This window comes from Talpa europaea (genome assembly GCF_964194135.1).
Source record: "Talpa europaea genome assembly, chromosome: 7".
In the NCBI taxonomy this organism is placed as follows: Eukaryota; Metazoa; Chordata; class Mammalia; order Eulipotyphla; family Talpidae; genus Talpa; species Talpa europaea.
Window position 1 is genome coordinate 11,103,082 of NC_140074.1, and position 17,425 is coordinate 11,120,506.

At 55.2% G+C, this 17,425-nt stretch overlaps 3 protein-coding genes across 8 annotated transcripts; all 3 read left to right on the forward strand.

The window, feature by feature from the left end:
- Positions 1-834: 834 nt before the first annotated feature.
- On the forward strand, positions 835-6,925 carry ARID3C (AT-rich interaction domain 3C; the record flags this gene model as incomplete). Of its 3 annotated transcripts, XM_084239002.1 has the most annotated exons (7): positions 835-1,164; positions 2,823-2,895; positions 4,728-4,911; positions 5,052-5,341; positions 5,877-6,047; positions 6,276-6,365; positions 6,825-6,925. In XM_084239002.1, the coding sequence occupies 7 exons, from the start codon at positions 850-852 to the stop codon at positions 6,923-6,925; spliced, it is 1,224 nt and encodes a 407-aa protein (XP_084095128.1). The 3 variants fall into 3 exon arrangements, with proteins under 3 accessions (XP_084095128.1, XP_084095126.1, XP_084095127.1); XM_084239000.1 differs by lacking the exon at positions 6,276-6,365 and having other exon boundaries at positions 850-1,164; XM_084239001.1 differs by lacking the exon at positions 5,877-6,047 and having other exon boundaries at positions 850-1,164.
- A 1,061-nt stretch (positions 6,926-7,986) lies between these two features.
- DCTN3 (dynactin subunit 3) lies at positions 7,987-14,308 on the forward strand (the record flags this gene model as incomplete). Of its 4 annotated transcripts, XM_084236938.1 has the most annotated exons (7): positions 7,987-8,088; positions 9,222-9,306; positions 9,957-10,043; positions 12,066-12,149; positions 13,105-13,163; positions 13,770-13,829; positions 14,017-14,308. In XM_084236938.1, 7 exons carry the CDS (start codon positions 7,993-7,995, stop codon positions 14,104-14,106), a joined length of 561 nt encoding a protein of 186 aa, XP_084093064.1. In that variant the 3' UTR covers positions 14,107-14,308. The 4 variants fall into 4 exon arrangements, with proteins under 4 accessions (XP_084093064.1, XP_084093061.1, XP_084093062.1 ...); XM_084236935.1 differs by lacking the exon at positions 13,770-13,829 and having other exon boundaries at positions 7,993-8,088; positions 13,987-14,308; XM_084236936.1 differs by lacking the exon at positions 13,770-13,829 and having other exon boundaries at positions 7,993-8,088; positions 14,038-14,308.
- Positions 14,309-16,753: 2,445 nt separating this feature from the next.
- RPP25L (ribonuclease P/MRP subunit p25 like) lies at positions 16,754-17,245 on the forward strand (the record flags this gene model as incomplete). Its single annotated transcript, XM_084237163.1, has 1 exon — positions 16,754-17,245. The coding sequence occupies one exon, from the start codon at positions 16,754-16,756 to the stop codon at positions 17,243-17,245; it is 492 nt and encodes a 163-aa protein (XP_084093289.1).
- Between the last annotated feature and the right edge of the window lie 180 nt (positions 17,246-17,425).

Here is a 17,425-nt window from a genome sequence, read left to right on the forward strand (position 1 = left end):
GGGCGCCGGGAGCTGGAGCGCGGGCATCGAGACCCCGCCGTGCCCGGCCCGCCGGGTGCCGTCCCAGCGCCGGCTCTGCCCCGGCCGCCCTCTCGCTCCCCCCGCGCCTCCTGATTCCAGTGCCCCGCGTCTCCGCGGCGTGTCTCCGTCTGTTTTCCCCTGTCTCCTGCTCTCTGCGCCCGTCTGTTTCCTGTCTCCGTGTCTTTCCGAGCTCCCTTTTCTGCCTCTGCCTCTCGCAGCGTCAGGCTCCCCGTCTCTCAACCCCGGTCTCACTATGTTCTCCTGCCTGTGTCTCTGTCTCTCTGGACTGCCTGTCACTCAGGTCTGCTGCTTCTCTCTCACCTCCCTGCTCTAACCCAAATCTATCCATCTCCCCTCATTCCATCTCTGGCTCTCCTTGCTCGTCTCTGCCTGCTGTCTCTGTTTCTGTCTCCGTGCCCCTCTCATCTCTGCTCTCTCCCTACTTCTGACTCTCTCCCTGTCTCCCTGTCATCCATTGTCTCTCCCCATCCCTCTCTCTTGTCTCCAGTTCTGTTTCTTGGTCCTTGTCACCTTTGGCTTGGGCTTGCTCGGTGTCTGCCAGTCCTCGGGCAGTGCCCATTTCTGCCTCTTTGGGTCTCTGCCTCATGCTCATTTTGCCCCTCTGTCCCTGCCAGTCTCGGAGAAGGCGATCTTTCTTTTCCCTCTGGCCCCCTGCACTTCCCTGAATCTCTGACCACCGCCTCTTCTGTTGGGGGTCGTGGGGGCGGCAGGGTCCAGCACCCATAATTCCCCCCCTCACAGGCAGCCCTTTCCTCGGGACCCCGCCTGGTGCCCCCTCCACCTGGGGGACTGCGCCTGGAAGCTGTCATGGAGGCCCTGCAGAGGCAGCAGGCAGCCAGACTGGCCCAGGGGGTGGGGCCATTGGCCCCTCCACGCCCACCACAGTCACCCCGGCTTCCCATGACCGGCCACCGGACCCTGCAGGCCCCTGAGGGGGCATTTGGTGAGGTTGGAGCTGAAGAAGAGGACACGGCAGAAGAGGAGGAAGAGGAAGAGGAAGCAGGGGCTGTGGAGGAGGCTGCTGAGGAGAGCCGTCCAGGCACCCAGGGCCCTAGTTCACCTTCCCACCAGCCCCCTGGACCTCATCCCCATGAGTGGACCTATGAGGAACAGTTCAAGCAGGTAGGACTCCCTCCATGTCAGGCCTTCCCCTTTCCTCCCCTCTGCGCAAAAGCACAACCAGGTGATCAGGAGCCCACCTCACTCCACTGCCCTCTGCAGGATGGAAAAACAGAGACGCAGAGACCTGGAGAGAGACAGCGAGAAGACCTGAGGACAGATAGTGAGATAGATAGTGAGAGCGAGCGAGATCCTTGTACCCAGTGTACAGGCATACTAAGGAGAGCAGGAGAAACCAGAAACCTGGAGGCAGAAAGACTGGAGGCTCTTCGTGGGCTGAAAGGGAAAGTGCAGGGTGTAGGAGTCTTCCAGATTTCTTCTGAGGGGGATCTGGAGGTTGTGGCCTCCGGTACCAGCACCATCCAGGCCTACTTTCTTACGCATCAAATTGCAAGGTCATATTTAGAAACAGAATGGAGGCGTCATTCCTTTGGCAGTCTGAAACCCCCGCTCCCCTGCTGCTCTCCCCCATCCAAATCCTCTGCCTGACCTGAATGGGTGGCAGAACTCAGCCTGTAGTGGCCACTACAGCTGCAGACCTCTGTGCATCTGGGAGTGAAAAAGACTTACTCCCAGGGTCTTATTTGAAGTTCTTTCTCCCTGAGGCTGGAACCCAGCTGGATGTTATCCTGTACCAGGCTGTTACTCTGGAGGTTTTATGCAGGACAGTGACTGGAGGGTTGCTGTTCTGGTGGTGTCCCTCACAGGGTGCTTGTCTTGTCTATTTTGCAGAAGTGTCTGTCTATGGTAGTGTTTTGTGGTATTAATGTAAAACAGCGAGTGTCACTCTGGAGATGTGGCTCCAGAGATTCTTTCTCTTGGGTATAATTCTAGGGGCTATTACGTGGAGAATGTATGTGTTACTTGTGGGAATTCATCTAAGACTTAGGATTCAGTACAGCTCTAAAGGTGGACCTCTGGGGTTTGTTACTCACCGGTATGTTTTTGCTCTGGGAATTCTTATTGGGGGATGGACTTTGCCTATGGGATTGTTACTCTGGGTACGTAACTGGATTGTTCCTCCTGGGAGGTATTTGGAAAGGAATACAGGTGGTGGAATGGGGGATGCGTAACCTGGATGGTGCAGGGCGCTTGCCTCCGAGGCAGCTTCCATAGTGACCAGGTCATTGTCCCTGAAGGCAATCATATCAGGTAGGCTGAGGGGGCCGTGGTACCCAGGAGCTTCTGAGCATCTCCCTGCTTGAGCAGTGAGTTCCAGGCTCCTTTGCTCTCTTCCCCAGCCCTAGAGTCCGGGTGCATAGGGATGCTGTGCACAGCTAGAAGTCCTTGCAGGGATGATTTGGAGTGAATGAGTGTCTCTGTCATTTTTCTCAGTGTGAAACATATCCCCAGCTTGACTTCCTCCCTGGGGTTCTGTGTATGCCCAGGAGGGTGGACTTTCTCCACAGCTTCCTCTCTTCCCTTACTCCCCAGATGGGTGCTTTGAGCTGCTCAGGGCAGTGAGGTCTCCCTGAGCATTAGAAAAAGTGTCCCTACCTGCCCCCAGGGCAAGAGAACCTGATACGAGGGAGTCCACATTCAGACCCAACTCACTCCTTCAGCTTGGGACCCTTGTGCAGGGTACACTTTGAGTTGGACTGGGGAGCACAGGGAAGAGGGAGGGCCAGCAGAGCTGGAAAATAACCTCAGTCTTTCCCCAGCTCTACGAGCTTGATGCAGACCCCAAGAGGAAGGAATTTCTGGATGACCTCTTTAGCTTCATGCAAAAGAGGGGTAAGTGGGGTTACATGAGGGTGGGGAGGACCTTGGAATGCTCCCCTCCCCCACTTCCAGTTTAAGCAAGGGAGACTCCAGGCTTTAGTCCCAGGGTTGGGTCCTCTCTGCAGTCTTGAGCTTGGTAGCACCTGTCCTTTGGGCCCTTGATAGCGTCTTTAACCTCTGACCCTGCCCCCCTCCTCCACCCAGGGATTAATTAGTGGCCAGCCCACTGTCAGGTTAATGAGTGTGGGATCAATTGGGTGGGTGGGAGGGGGGAACTGGTTGGGGGCTGGCCAGGGATCCGGGAGTTCTCCGGACTGGAAGGCTGAGGTTGCCTTGGTCCTCTTTCATTGGCCCTTCCTCCAGGCTGGGCTTTCCTCAGTTTCCCCGGCTTCAGACAGGGGAACACCCCATGTGCACTACAGCAGATAGCACTGGGATTAAGCTTGAAGGAGGGACTTCTCATGGGATAGGCTGGGACTGTGGAGGAGGAGGAATTCCTTTCCAGGAATTTTTCTTTTTCAGAGCTAGAAGAGAATGCAAAAAGGGTCCAGGAGGGGAATAGGGTGGGCGACAGTCCATCACTTCAGCTTCTCCCCAGATTCATGGGTCCGAAGACTGACTCATTATCTCTCTCTACAAAGCTAATTAACTCACTCCGAGCGCAGCCTGATAAGCCGCTAATTAACTGGCTGCACTGCGGCCCCTCCCTTAGTGGCGCTGCAGGCCAAAGTCCCTCGGGCTCCCCCCCACCCCCCACCAGTCCAGCATTCTTTTCCGGTCCTTTCCTAGCAGGGACCCTCGATAGGTCCCCAGGCCCTGTTGCTCCCCAGGGAGGTTCATTATGATTCTAGCGTCCCCGCCTTGTGTCTTCCTCGAGGTCTCCCCTCCCCTGGAGATGGGGTACCGTGGTCTGAGCGGATCCCAGCACTCCCTCCCACCCTAGGCCGGGAGCTCTGCCTCCCTCTGGTCCCTGCCTCCCTCGGCTCCCTCCGCAGGGGGAGGGGGTCCCCCGGGGCCGATAATTTCCCCCCATTAATCAGGCCGCGGCTAATTGTTCGGGTCCAAAGGCGGCTGCGGAAGGGGACGGGATCGGTAAGGAATTAACTGGGGCCCATCGCTCAGCGCAGACAGGCCCCTTTGTCAGGACTGGCCGGCGGGGACGGCGCGGGCTGCGCAGCGAGCCGAGGCTGGAGGTGGTGGGGGGAGGCTGCTTCTTACCCAAACACCATGCCCTGGCCTCTGCCAGCCACCCCGGGGTTGCTGCTTAGGGGAGTCGGGCTCTTCTGCCCTGGCAGGAAGTCCTTCCTATAGATATATTCCAGGGGTCAGCAAGCTATAAAGCCTGTGGGCCAAATCTAGCCCCACTGCGATATAAGATTTTAACATTTAAAAATTTTTATTTTTAATGCACCCTCCTTCACCCCCGGCTCCGGTTTTCACATTTTTAAATAATGGAAAAAAATGGAAAGATGAACATTTCCGGATGTGAAATTCGATTTTCAGAGTGTATCAATAAAGTTTTATTGTAACACAGCTGAACCCATTCCTTCAACTATCTCTTATAGCTGCTTTCAGGCTATACAAAAGGCAGCTTGGAGTAGTTCTGACAGAGGTCGTTTAACACCATCTGGCCCTTTACAGAAGTTTGCTGACCCCAGGTTTGAGCTTCTGGTCCTTCCAGCTCTGTAGGTTGTTCCAGTAATGCTACCTCTCTCCATCCCTCCCCCTCTACTTTCTTGGAGGTCCCGCCCACCTCCTCCAGGCAGTCACCTCCACCAGTCTGAGGGTGCCCCCAGGTCTTAGTCTTAGTGTCCTGACTGTCCTCTCTCCCTCCTCCCCACCAGGAACGCCAGTCAACCGTGTGCCCATCATGGCTAAACAGGTGCTGGACCTGTACGCGCTGTTTCGCTTGGTGACTGCTAAGGGCGGCCTGGTGGAAGTCATCAACCGCAAGGTGTGGCGTGAGGTCACGCGCGGCCTGAGTCTGCCCACCACCATCACCTCGGCCGCCTTCACTCTACGAACGCAGTGAGGCCAAGCGCGCGAGGGGGAGAGCCAGGCCAGGGAGGGATCGCGGGGCATGGAGGGGCCTGGGGCGGGGCGCCAGCGTCTGGGGCTCGATCAGCTGGACCCAGCCTCCCATTCCACCTCCACCCGGTCCACCCTAGGTACATGAAGTACCTGTACCCGTATGAGTGCGAGACACGGGCGCTCAGCTCCCCAGGGGAGCTCCAGGCCGCGATCGACAGCAACCGCCGCGAAGGTCGTCGTCAGGCTTACACAGCGGCACCGATCTTCGGTTTGGCAGGGCCGCCCCCTCGAGGCACTCCGGGCACCGCCTCTGGCCCTGGCCCGGTTCCCTCCACCCCTACGTCCGGCCCCCGCCCCACCCAGGGCTCCGCTTCTGGTCTGCCGGCGCACGCCTGCGCGCAGCTGAGCCCGAGTCCCATCAAGAAAGGTGTGAGGGGAGAGGGATGGAGGTTTGGACATCTCTGAGATCTAGTGGGGCGCAGAAATGCTGGGAACATTAAAAGGTGGGAATTCTGAGGTCTGGGAGGCATTGAGTGTTGGGGTAGAGGGGGCTGTCAGGGCTCTTAAGTTTGGTGACAGGCGTATCTGTCAGGTCAAAACCTTGGAAAGCTGGTGTTACTGCGGTTGGGGTCAGGTTCAGGAAAAGGTGCTTCATCTACAGCAATTCCATTCCACACTTGTCCATCCAGGGCTCATATTTGCACGTAGTTTGTGTCTTCAGTGACCTAGATTATTTAACAATCAAGAGCAAGGAAATTCCCCCAATTGTCTCGGAACAACCAGATATATATTGACACTTTGAACATTCCAGTTTCAATGCATTTAGGCTGAGAATATGGATGGGAGGGGAGACTGAACTTGGTGCTTGGATTGGGTAACCTCTCTTGATCCCACTCAGGGAATAACCAAATGCAGAGACAGAGTTAGTTGGACCAGAGTAGCTGAATGAGCTGTTCTTTCAGAGGAGAGTGCAATTCCAACCCCTCGACTGGCACTGCCCATGGGCCTGGCCTTGGGACCTGTACGGGAGAAGTTGGCACCAGAGGAGCCCCCAGAGAAGAGGGCTGTGCTGATGGGGCCCATGGACCCACCTCGGCCTGGTTTCCTTCCCCGTGGCAAGGTTCCCCTGAGGGGTAAGAAGGGGCTTCATGCTGAGTGGGCTTTGGACTTGTGCGCTGAGGGAGAACAGATCCATTTCCTGAGAGGTGTAGGTGGGCATATAGATCCCCCAATAAACAACTGTGTCATTACAGGTATGGGACTGAAGTGGGATGAGGGTTGTCTGCAGGGATGGAGGGAGGTATTTTTAAGTCTGAAGTCTGATTCCATAAAATGTGACTCCCCTGTCCCCTCCTGGACAGAAGAGCGGCTGGAGGGGCCTCTCAGTCTGGCAGGCAGTGGTATCAGCAGTATCAACATGGCCCTAGAGATCAACGGGGTGGTCTACACTGGTATGGGTACTGCAGGCTATCTACACTGGCATGAGGTCAGGGGTATTTACACTGGCATGGGGATTTTAGACTTTCTCTCCTGGCATGAAGTTTAGGGATATCCAAACTTGCATGGGAGACATTGGGGTTCAGGGGGCTGCTACACTAGCATGGGTTAAAGGTGGTATCTACATGGCATGGGGTCCAAGGCATGACCTCTCTGGCATGGGTCCCATGGGATGTCTGCCTTGTAACGGGCCTCTGTATCCATGTAAATATTTCTTGCTTACCTGTTTAAGGTATCTACATTAGCATAGGATTCTCTTAACTAACTCAAGGGGCTTGTCCTCATTGGTTTGTGATGGGGTATATGTGTGATGGTCTAGTAATCAGACACTGACTTTTGTTTCCTTCTTCTGTTTCCATGCCCACCCCCTCCTGATTGTGTTTACCCTATACCATCTCCTCAACCCTTTGTAGGTGTCCTTTTTGCCCGTCGCCAGCCTGTACCGGCCTCTCAGGGTCCAACCAACCCTGCACCCCCGCCCCCTACAGGACCCCCTTCCAGTACCTCACCTTGAGGGCTCCCACTTGGAATTAAGTGTCCCAAACCCATTGCTGAGGGGGGACGAGACAGCCCCCCCACATCTTAATTCTCCCAGGATATCCACTCTAGGACCCAGCCCTGGGAGGTGACCACTGCCCACCATGCCATGTGGATTTAAAACCAAAGAGTTTTCTTTTGCTATTACATCTACCTCATTGTAAAGGGAGGGCACATCCTCCCTGGCCAACTTTAGCAGCATCTACCAAAGAGTTCTTCCCCCATTAAAACCAATCACCTCATGCGCCCCCACCCCTTGTCAGTGCTCCTCACTGTTACGCTTATGCTAGGACCCCACCTCTTGACGTCAGATCTGCTTCTCTTCAGAGCCAGCTGAAGAGTTGGGTTGGGTCGTTGTGAAGGAGCTGTCCCTCCGATCACATCTGGACAATAAAGCTGCAGTCCCTCCTCTAGTGCCTCTTCTTCTTGTCTGGGGGTTGGGGAGGAGTCGTGTGGTCTATAAAGACTACCTTCTCAGAGGGGAAGACAGAACAGCAAAAGCCCGTGAGATGAGAGTAAGAGAACTCAGTCTCAAAAATCAGACTGAGTTCAAATCCTGATTCTGCTGCTACAGTTTTGAGTGGCCTTGGGCAAGGCATCTAATCTCTCGAACCTCAGAAAACTTCAAAAGGTGTCTCATAGGGCCTTTTACTGATCTATAGGAGTGGACTATCCTGGAATAAAGGGTGTGTGTGTGTGTGTGTGTGTGTGTGTGTGTGTGTGTGTGCATTCTCCGAACCGGGTGTGGGGCCGGGGAGGAAACTTCTCCGGTACCCTGGGATGAGAAAAAAGAAAGGTAGAAGTTGACCAGCAGGAGTTGGAAGTTAGGGAACGGGACTGACAGATTAGCCGTTGCCTAGGTAACCAGGTAGCTTATGACAGCTGTCGTGGTCCCGTCCTGCCACTTCCGTTACCAAGACCCTGACTCGGGGCGTCACTTCCTGTGTGGAGGGCCAACTATGTACTCGGATTGGCCAGTCATCTCTATTTGGACGGACGTCCCGCCCTTGGGTTGTTCCCTGGCCGAGGCGGGCGGCGGTAGCTATGGCGGCCGTGACCGATGTGCAGCGGCTGCAGGCCCGGGTGGAGGAGCTGGAGCGCTGGGTGTACGGACCGGGCGGGTCACGCGGCTCGCGGAAGGTGAGCGATCTGGGGTCCATCTGGGGTCCCTCTCTGGGGCAGAGGACGATTGGTCTGCTGATCTGGCCCTCGGGATGGATGCAGCCGCTCCAGTCCCGTCGCCCTCAGCCTGGTATTTGCAATAACAAAGGTTGGACACTTCCCGGGGCGTATCGGACGGATCCTCGGGGCCCATTCCCGTGGCTACTGAGGGCTAAGTCCTCTTGCTGTGGGCTGTGCAAGATTGCCTCTGTTCTCTCAGGCTCCTTGGGGAGACCTGACAACACTCGAGAATCTGACTGAGAGTTTCAGTAAGCACTGAATGCTACAAGGGAAGGGCGTCGTGGAGACCTGCATAATTAATTAAATGAATTGTGCAGGGACAATTAAATGAATTGTCCGTGGGACCCTAGAGGTGGCAGAGCAGAGATGGATAAGGAAATCTCCAAGGAGGGAAAGGGATTGAATGCTGGGTGTTGGGTATGGACTGGCACCCCACACCGGTGATTTAATTCTGACAACTGTGAAACTCAGTTACCCTCCCAACCCATTTTAATATGGGAAGACCTTCTGCTGAAGGTGAAGTGTCAGGTATGTCCTGGAGTTAGGTTGATCAGAGGGGTAACATGTCTGTTTGTACACTTCTATTGGCATTAGTTGTCACTAGCAGATTGTGCCCCATTTGAGAACTGACTTCTTAGAATATTCTCTCCCTTTGCCATCTATTATATTAACCTTCCTGGTTTTCTTCCTACCACTTTGGCTGCTGCTGCTGCTTTGAATATTGACATTCCTCACCTTTTTAATCTAAAATCTGGGTGAGGTCATTTACTTCCATACCCTGCCCCTCAATTCAGCCCTTTAATATTGGAATACTTCACTCTCTACCTTAATGCCTAGGTAGGTTCAGCCAGAAAGGCAGGGACCATATATATAGCTTATGTTAGTGCCCCATAAACTCTAAAATAGGCCTCCCCCAATTATACTTGAAACACCACAAGGAGTACATGAGGATTCCCTGAATGTGGGGTTGCATTTTCTTTAATACTGGAGAAGAGAAACAACCTAGATTGCTGGGACTGAGAAGTCAAGGGAATGAGGATTCTTCACTCTTCAAGCCAGGTACTGAATCCTCTTGGAATTAACTTTTACAGGTGGCTGATGGCCTGGTCAAGGTGCAGGTGGCTTTGGGGAACATTGCCAGCAAGAGGGAGAGGGTGAAGATTCTGTATAAAAAGAGTAAGTGCTTCCATGAGGTGCCTATACCTCTGCTTTGTGGGACCTGGCCCTTCAGCCTTGTAGGTCACTGGAGTTGCTCTTCAGGAATAGACTGGGAAGAAAGGGTTAATTGGGGTGTGCTTTCTAATTTATGATTGAATTCCAAGCGCATGACTGTGTCCTAAGTTATGGATTAGAGCTTTGCCTGAAAGCTCCCCTTGGTGAAGGAGGGAGGGAGGAAATGGAATTTCTTCAGGCAAGGTTCAGAAGTAGGAGAGCAATTAGGCACAGCCTTGGCTCTGTCATGCCTTTTTAGTTGTGTCAGAGCAAGTAACAGGATCAGTAACTAGAAATCAGATGAAGCTTTGGCTGCTCTTGGTGGCACTGAGAGGCAAGGGGCCTTTCGCCCTTAGTAAAGATAGTTCAGTGGGAATGCTGAGGGCCACAGGGTAGTGCAGGCCATTGTGTTTCCAGCTCTAAAGTCTGAGGTTGGCCAGCAGGTATCAGGGTGGAGAGACAGGGAAGTGGGGATAGGAAGGCCTGATGGAGGCCTGCTGGTGGACAGAGTGACAGCTCCTCACTCAAGGCTCTCCCCAAGACTGACCAGTCCCCTGATACCTAGAGTCTTACTCCCCAATTGTATTCCATTTTCCATCTTGCTACTTTTCTAGTTGAAGACCTGATCAAATACCTGGATCCTGAGTACATTGACCGCATCGCCATACCTGATGCCTTTAAGCTGCAGTTCATCTTAGCAGGTAGCACTAGACAAAGTTTGTACATGCATCTGGGCATGCAGGTTGTGGGGATGTTGGGCACAAAAATGGCCTCCTGGCAGTCTTCCCATGGATATTACCCTGGAAGCTGCTCTCTGGAATTCTGGCCTGGCTGTGTACTGAGGCCAATGTGGTCCAGTGGTCCTCCTATAGGCATTGGGTGTGGTATACTTCTGGGCCAGCTGCAGGCAGGCCATGCTGGCAGGCACAGTGGGAGCTACTCCAATGTTCTATCAATCTTCTTCCTCTAGGATTTTCCCTCAGAACCTTCTTCACTTCTGCTTACTGGATAGTGGAGCTTCTACAAAAGGATGAGGGCCGTGAGCACTGCATTTAGAAGAGGCGAGAGCACTGGTTTTAGTATCTTTATTTCATGTGAGAAAGCTCCAGAATTTGAGTTCTAGGCAGGAACAATTGTCTTGGCAATGTCTGGTTATCAGTCAGATTCTCCATGAGATAGGGTTTGCCAGGCACCTGTGTTTGTTCATTCATTCAAAGATGTTTAATGATCATCTGCTGTCATCCAGCCACCCTAGGTGTGAGGTAGGCAGTGACGAGCCAGACATCCTTGCCCGCTGGGTATAGCCAGAGCTGGGGAGAAAGAGTCCCTTCTTCAGGGACCTGAGCCTGGTAACCCAGTGTGGAGATCAGACTCTAGGAGGGAGACTGAGGCAGAAGTAGTGCAGCACCGAGGACTGGGTGAGGATGTGGCAGCTCCTGATGAGAGGGCTGTCAGAGCACCCAAAGGGCCTCCTGATGAATTTTGGTAGCTCAGGCACTGAGTTCAGATCTTGACCCACACTGACTTTTTTTTTTTTTTTTTAAATTTTTTAAAAGATTTATTTATTTATTTATACAAGCACTGGGTACAGTCAGAAGCACGGGTGAGAGAATTCACCAGAGACAGAGTGGGGAACAGAACAGGCAGATGACGAAATACACTGCTGAGGGGAGCAGCGGGCGAGGCAGGAGAGGTCTGTCCCGCCACGTGGGACCCTCGCCGGTGGCCGGGGATCGAACTGGCGCTGCAGAGGCTGCAGGCAGCTTCGCAGCCCAGCGCTCAACCGCTGCGCCACCGCAGGAGGCCCCCCACACTGACTCTTGAGTCCAGCCCTTCCATTCCCCCCTGTTGCCACTGACTTGGTGTTCAACCCCTCACACATGAGCAGCTCAGTCACCTAAGTTCTCTTCTCGATCCTAGTCTTTCCCTTCTTGCACATGGTCCATTATCATCTTCCCAAAACACATCTCCACATGCCACTTTGTCTCCCTTGGAACCTCAGTGCCTCTGTCTCCCCTAGCTAGGATAAAGTTTTCCTTCCCTTGTGTGTCATTCAAAATCCTCTATAGTCAGGTGGATCGACCCTCCTATCCAGCTGTTACCTGTGCTCTCCTCAGTTCACTTCAGCCAACTAAATGTTTTCCTGTCTACTAATTGACGAGCATTCTTGCTTCCAAATGTTTGACATAATGTTCTCCCTTCTTGGATGCCCTTCTCACACTATGTAACCATAGAAATCCACACTTTCTTCATTGGACTCTCTCGTTCCTCTCCCAGCCTTCTGGGAGCTTGTCATTATCTCTGCCTTTCCAAACCATTGAGCAGAACCTGCCTGGTAATCTGCCACACCGTCTCCTCTTTTACACCTTCCAGGAGCCCTTGGGTGTGGAAACCCAAGTTGAAGTAACTAGAAGGTACATGTCTCCTGGGACCTAGGAGAGGCTCACTCAGCTTGTTAATAGGAGGCAGGAAGAAGCTTGGAGAAAGGTGGGATTTAGAGAAATGTAGAGGCTCCTTGGGCTCAAGATGGGTCAGATCAGAGGCATCCAGGAGAGGTGGGGGCTGAAGAGGGTAATGTGCACCTAATGAAGGGGGCAGTGGGTAGAAGAGCTGTGCAAAGTTCCAACACCCAGATCTCTCGCCTGGCAGGTTCTCATCCTCTTGTAAGAGTAGCGTTGCCCAGACTTTCCTTGCTGCCATGATCTTTTCTGTTTCTCCCTCAGAGGAGCAGTTTATCCTCTCCCAGGTTGCGCTCCTAGAGCAAGTGGAAGCTTTGGTGCCCATGCTGGACAGTGCTCACATCAAAGGTACCTCTGTGGGGTTGTTGCTCCACTTCTCTGTTTGGGGGGGAGGGTAGAATGGCTGGGCAGGTGTCCCAAGTTCCCAGGACTCAGCTGGGTCTACTCCTTGCCTTTACCTCACACTGGAGGTGCCTGCCACCAGGGCAGAGTATGCAGTTTCAGAACCTCAGGCAATTGGGCCTACTGTAAACCCAGGACACTAGTATAAACCAGCAACCTCCAAATCTAGCATTTCCTCTGCCCTCTGCCCCACCCTTCATCTGTCCTATGAGGAGCTGCAGAGCCCAGATTTTACTGTAGGAGCCCTTGCCAGGTGTGTGAATTCTTCCTGCTGCACTGCTGAGAGTGATCCCTTGGCCTGGGTTTTGACAAGCAGACTGGCTTTAATTGAATCCAGATATCCATCTTGTCTGTCTCTGGAGGTGTTTTTCCCAGCTCCCCCTCCCTACTTCTGATCAACTACCTGCTGAGCATCTGACAGCCTTTAGCTGTGGGGCCAGTATGGTGGTTGAGGCTCTGAGTGTTGGGTTTCAGGTGGCTAGCTCAGGAACCTGATGTTCATCCTTAACCCACCTGCAGACTCTGTTCTCTCGGCGGGCAGACCTGGTCCCCCTGGCTGGGAGCAAAGGGACAGATCCTGTGACAGCAAAGCTCTCTTTACCTGGTCCTGCTGATAGCATTGGGGTGGGGGTACAGGGCAACTTTGGGGATCCCATGGTTTTGTCTTCTTCTAGGATCCTGTATCCTCCCTATCCCTATGGGTCCCAGAGTAAGACTGGGGCGGGTAGGGAGCCCCCCACCCCACCCCCCCACCACCTCCAGGCTGCAGCGGTCGATGAAGCCTGGCGTTTGTTTAGCTTCTCCACTCAATACTCTAATCCTGCCGAAGACCTAATAGACTATTGAGCAGTCCCGAGGGAAGGCACAGGCATCATCTGGCAGTGTGCGTTGTGTTTTACAGCCGTTCCTGAACATGCCGCCCGCCTGCAGCGCTTGGCCCAGATCCACATCCAGCAGCAGGTAGGGGAGGGGAGAGGACTGGAAGGGAGAGTCCAGGTTGTGAGGCACCTGGTCCCCACCCCTGTCACTTGGGCTAGTACTCTTAGGCGCCTGCGATGTCAGCAACAGAGGCAATTTGGGGGTTTATCCTTTATTCCCATCTGCCCTAGAGAATGGAAGGAACTTGACTAGGGCCGCATCCAGATCTCCCAGAGTAGGGCTATTCTGAGACTCCAGATGTTGGGAGGTACCCCAATATCCCTGGAGATGGTGTGGCCTTGACTATGGTTGGAGTTCTTTTCTCACTATTCTGAGACCCCATTGTGAAGTTCAAAGAGGGTATAGAGATTAGGGGCAGGGGAAAAGGAGACATATACAAGCAGGAATGTTTCCTTCAATGTGTGGTCCACTCCCCCTCCCATTAGCCCTTGAACTACTATTAGGGCACCTAGTCTGGAGCCAGGAAGTGTCCCCTTAGCAATTTTCTCCTTTTCACTCTGGGGTTAAACATTAAACATCACTTTTTGTAGGCTCTATGGGGAGCGAGGATCCCTGATGAGGCAGAAAGTTTGGTGGGAAGTGAGGACTTTGCCCAACTCCTCTCTCTGCCACATCTTGGCCCCACAGGACCAGTGTACGGAGATCACGGAGGAGTCCAAGGCTCTGCTGGAGGAATACAACAAGACTGTATCCTTTCTGCTCAGCCCAGCCCCTGAGGTGTGCTGTCCAAAGTCCTGTCCTGTTGTTCCATCTCTAACTCTCTCATCCCATTCTAACCATCCTGTATGTTCCCCTGCTTCCCACCTCATCCCTTTTTGGCAGATGTAAAATCTGTCTTATGCAGATGCCTGTTCTCACCTTGACCTACAACCAGACAATGCTTCTCTCCAAACAATTTGTGCAGTGGGATGAGCTACTTTGCCAACTAGAGGCTGCCAAGCAAGTGAAGCCGGCAGAGGAATGACGACTTCTCCCCACCCCAGGGCAGGCCAGGGCAGCCAGGCTCCAGAGCCCTGTGCCAACCTGTCCTTTTAACAGGGCAGAGGCAGCTCCGTATTTATTGGATTCATGGCCCAACTGCCCCCACTTTGTTGGGGCTCTGAGGTCAGACAGAGGTCTTGCTACTTGAGATTTGGTATTTGCAAAACCTGCCCCCCCCCCCCACATTAGAGCCCTATTCTAGTGATAATAAACAGTAGCAGTCACTGGAGGAGTGTGCTGGCTTCTTGTCTAGACTGGGGATGTTGGTGGGGATGGGGGTGGTGGAGGGCAGTTATCAGCCTGCCTAGGGGTTGGCCCAGGAGCTATACTAATCTTGGTCTGGCTTTCTGGGAGGTGTAGGGCTCTCTGGATGAACGCTTTCATTTTACTGATGCCAGGGGACATTCAGTTAGGTAGCCATTTCATGTTTACTAATTACCCCCTAAATGTTAGCTGCATTGCCAGGTGGAGAGGATGCAGGTAGGGTTTATCTGATCCCTCCACTGCACAGGCTATCAGGAGAGACAAAGAAGAGGGTAATTCCGCTAGGTGGGCACAGGGTCCTTGGCACAGAAGAAAAAGGGATGGCGGACACAGCTCTGAAGGGTGATATGCAGGGACTTTGAGAACCAAGGGAGCAGCATGAGCAAAGGCAGAGAGGAACCTCGAAGTTTCTCTCTTGGGAGCCTACCAGATGCTATGAGCCTAGAAGGGGTGCTCAGATGAGGTTTGGATGCTGGGAGTTTTAGGTTTGGGGAAGGGGGTGATGGGAAGGAGCGGGAGGGAGCAGGATGAGAAGGCGGGGACTGATGGGCACAGCTCTCTGCCAAGTATGCGCTGCCCTCTTGTGGTCTCAGTGCTCTGGCTCCAGGCCCCTTCCCAGCTCCGCTGTCAGGTATCTCGGGTTCACACATCCCAAAAGGTTTGAAACTGGGAGTCATCCTAGACTTTCCCTTCCTTCTCCGTTCAAACAGTCGCCAACTCTTCACAGAATGGACCCCCTAGTATCTCCCAACTTAATCTACTTCTCTTCATTCCCACCAGATTTCTCTGGATCATTTAAACAAATAGTTCAGTACATAAGTGAGCACCTCGTATCTGCCAGGTGTCATGGTGTAAGCTCTGTGGACTAGCGCCCACCCCGGTCCCCATGGCCTGGAGTCACCAGTGGCTGCCGCCGGATTCCTCTCCCCACCCCCACCCCCGCCCCACCTGCGCCGAGCCAGAGTGAGGTGTGCACACCTCTGGTTCGACCAGCACCGCGCCCGCGCCCCAGGCTCGCCAGTACCCACAAAACCAGGTCGCAGCTGAGATCTCAGTGACCACGGCTCTCGCTCGCGCAGCAGCAGCCGCTCCAAATGGACCCCTTCCTCCGGCCCATCGTGAAACCCGCAGCTTCGCTTTTGCTATTTCCAGGGCTCAGCTGGTAACGCCAACTCTGCCAACTCTAAGGGCCAAATCCTCCCCGTCCTTCGGACGCGGGGCTCCTCTGCCAGCCGGGCCTCTCATCCTCGGGGCTCTCTCCACCCCTGCAAGGGGCTTAATCGCCGACTCTGCCGCGCCTCTCGCGTTCCCGAGGTCGACCTGCGGGTCCCAGCACCTGCGCCGCGGGGCCCCGCCCCAGGACACGGGCCCCGCCCCGGGCCCCGCCCCCAGGCCCCGGGTCCCGCCCCAGCACCCGGCCCCAGGCCCTAGGCCCCGCCCCCAGGCCACGGGTCCCGCCCCAGACCATGTGTCCAGCCCCAGCCCCGGGCCCCGCCCCCAGGCCACGGGCCCCGCCCTCGGACCCGCCCCCACCCGGGTCCCGCCCCAGGCCCCGCCCCTCGAGTCCCGCCCCCGCCCCGCGCGCGCGCCCCCGCGGCCTCGGCGCGCCCCCGGCCCGCGCGCCATCTTGGCTCCAGATCGAGCTGGAGGCGTGCGCGGCCGCGGTGGTGAGAGCCGGAACCCGGTGCGGTACGCCTGGCTGTTGGGGGAGGCGAGAGGAGGTCGCTCCTTGGCCTCTGAGGCTGGCGGGTAGCCGAAAGAGACCTGGGTTGAAGGGGACTGGCCCTGGGAATCTTGGGGTGACGGGTGCCCGGCTCTGGCTCGGGGATCCGGAAGCGGGGGGCGGGAGTTCTGTCTGAGGAGCATCGGGAGGAGGGCGCCTGGCTCTGCCTCCGAGTGCCTGGGGTGCAAGGGGCTGGCCGCGTCTTCTGGGAGCGCGAAGGGAAGAGGCCTGGTCTCAGTCCTTGGAAGGAAGGGGGGGTGATGGGGGGTGCAGTGCGGCGAGCGCGCAGTCTTGTTCTCAGGGCCTCCGAGTGCGTGCCCGGGGCCCTGTCCTGAGGAGCCCACGATGAGGCAGGCCGAGGCCTGGCCCTGTCACCAAGAACCCAGTGTATCGACAATCTGGCCCTGTCATAGGGACGCCAGGATGTGGGGAGGATTATGGCCCTCTCCGGAGAAACGGGACGCATGGGCTACAGCCCCTTCCCTGAGGCAGGCCCGACCCTGTCCTGAGAAGCTAGGTGAGGGTTCAGGCCCTGTTTCTGAGAAGTCTGGGCTGAGGAAGCAGGGTGGGAGCGGGCACGTGGGCTAGCAGTCATGTGACGCTTACTTGCAGTGGGCATCAGAATTCTGACGGCAGCAAGCAGATGGAGCACTACCGGAAAGCTGGCTCTGTGGAGCTTCCAGCACCTTCCCCGATGCCCCAGCTACCTCCTGATACCCTGGAGATGCGAGTTCGAGATGGCAGCAAAATCCGAAACCTGCTGGGTCTGGCACTGGGTCGGTTGGAAGGAGGCAGTGCAAGGCATGTGGTGTTTTCAGGTTCTGGCCGGGCAGCAGGGAAGGCTGTCAGCTGTGCTGAGATTGTCAAGCGCCGGGTACCAGGCCTGCACCAACTCACCAAGCTGCGCTTCCTGCAGACTGAGGACAGTTGGGTCCCAACTTCACCAGACACAGGCCTAGATCCCCTCACAGTCCGCCGCCATGTGCCTGCGGTGTGGGTACTTCTCAGCCGGGACCCCCTGGACCCCAATGAATGTGGCTACCAACCCCCAGGGGCTCCCCCTGGCCTGGGCCCCACACCTACCTCCAGCTGTGGCCCCCGGCCCCGAAGACGGGCTCGAGAAACCCGGTCCTGAGGACCTGCCGAGCCTATTCTCCAGGCCTGAAAGTCTAAGATGACTGTGCCTTCTCCAAGAAGCCTCTGTAACTGCCCACCATCCCCAGCCAGATGGAGTCCGTAGAAGTGGGCCTCCCTCCTTCCCTCTGGCATGTGGAAAGGACTGCTAAGAAGAGTGACAGGTGTGGAGTGTCTGCTG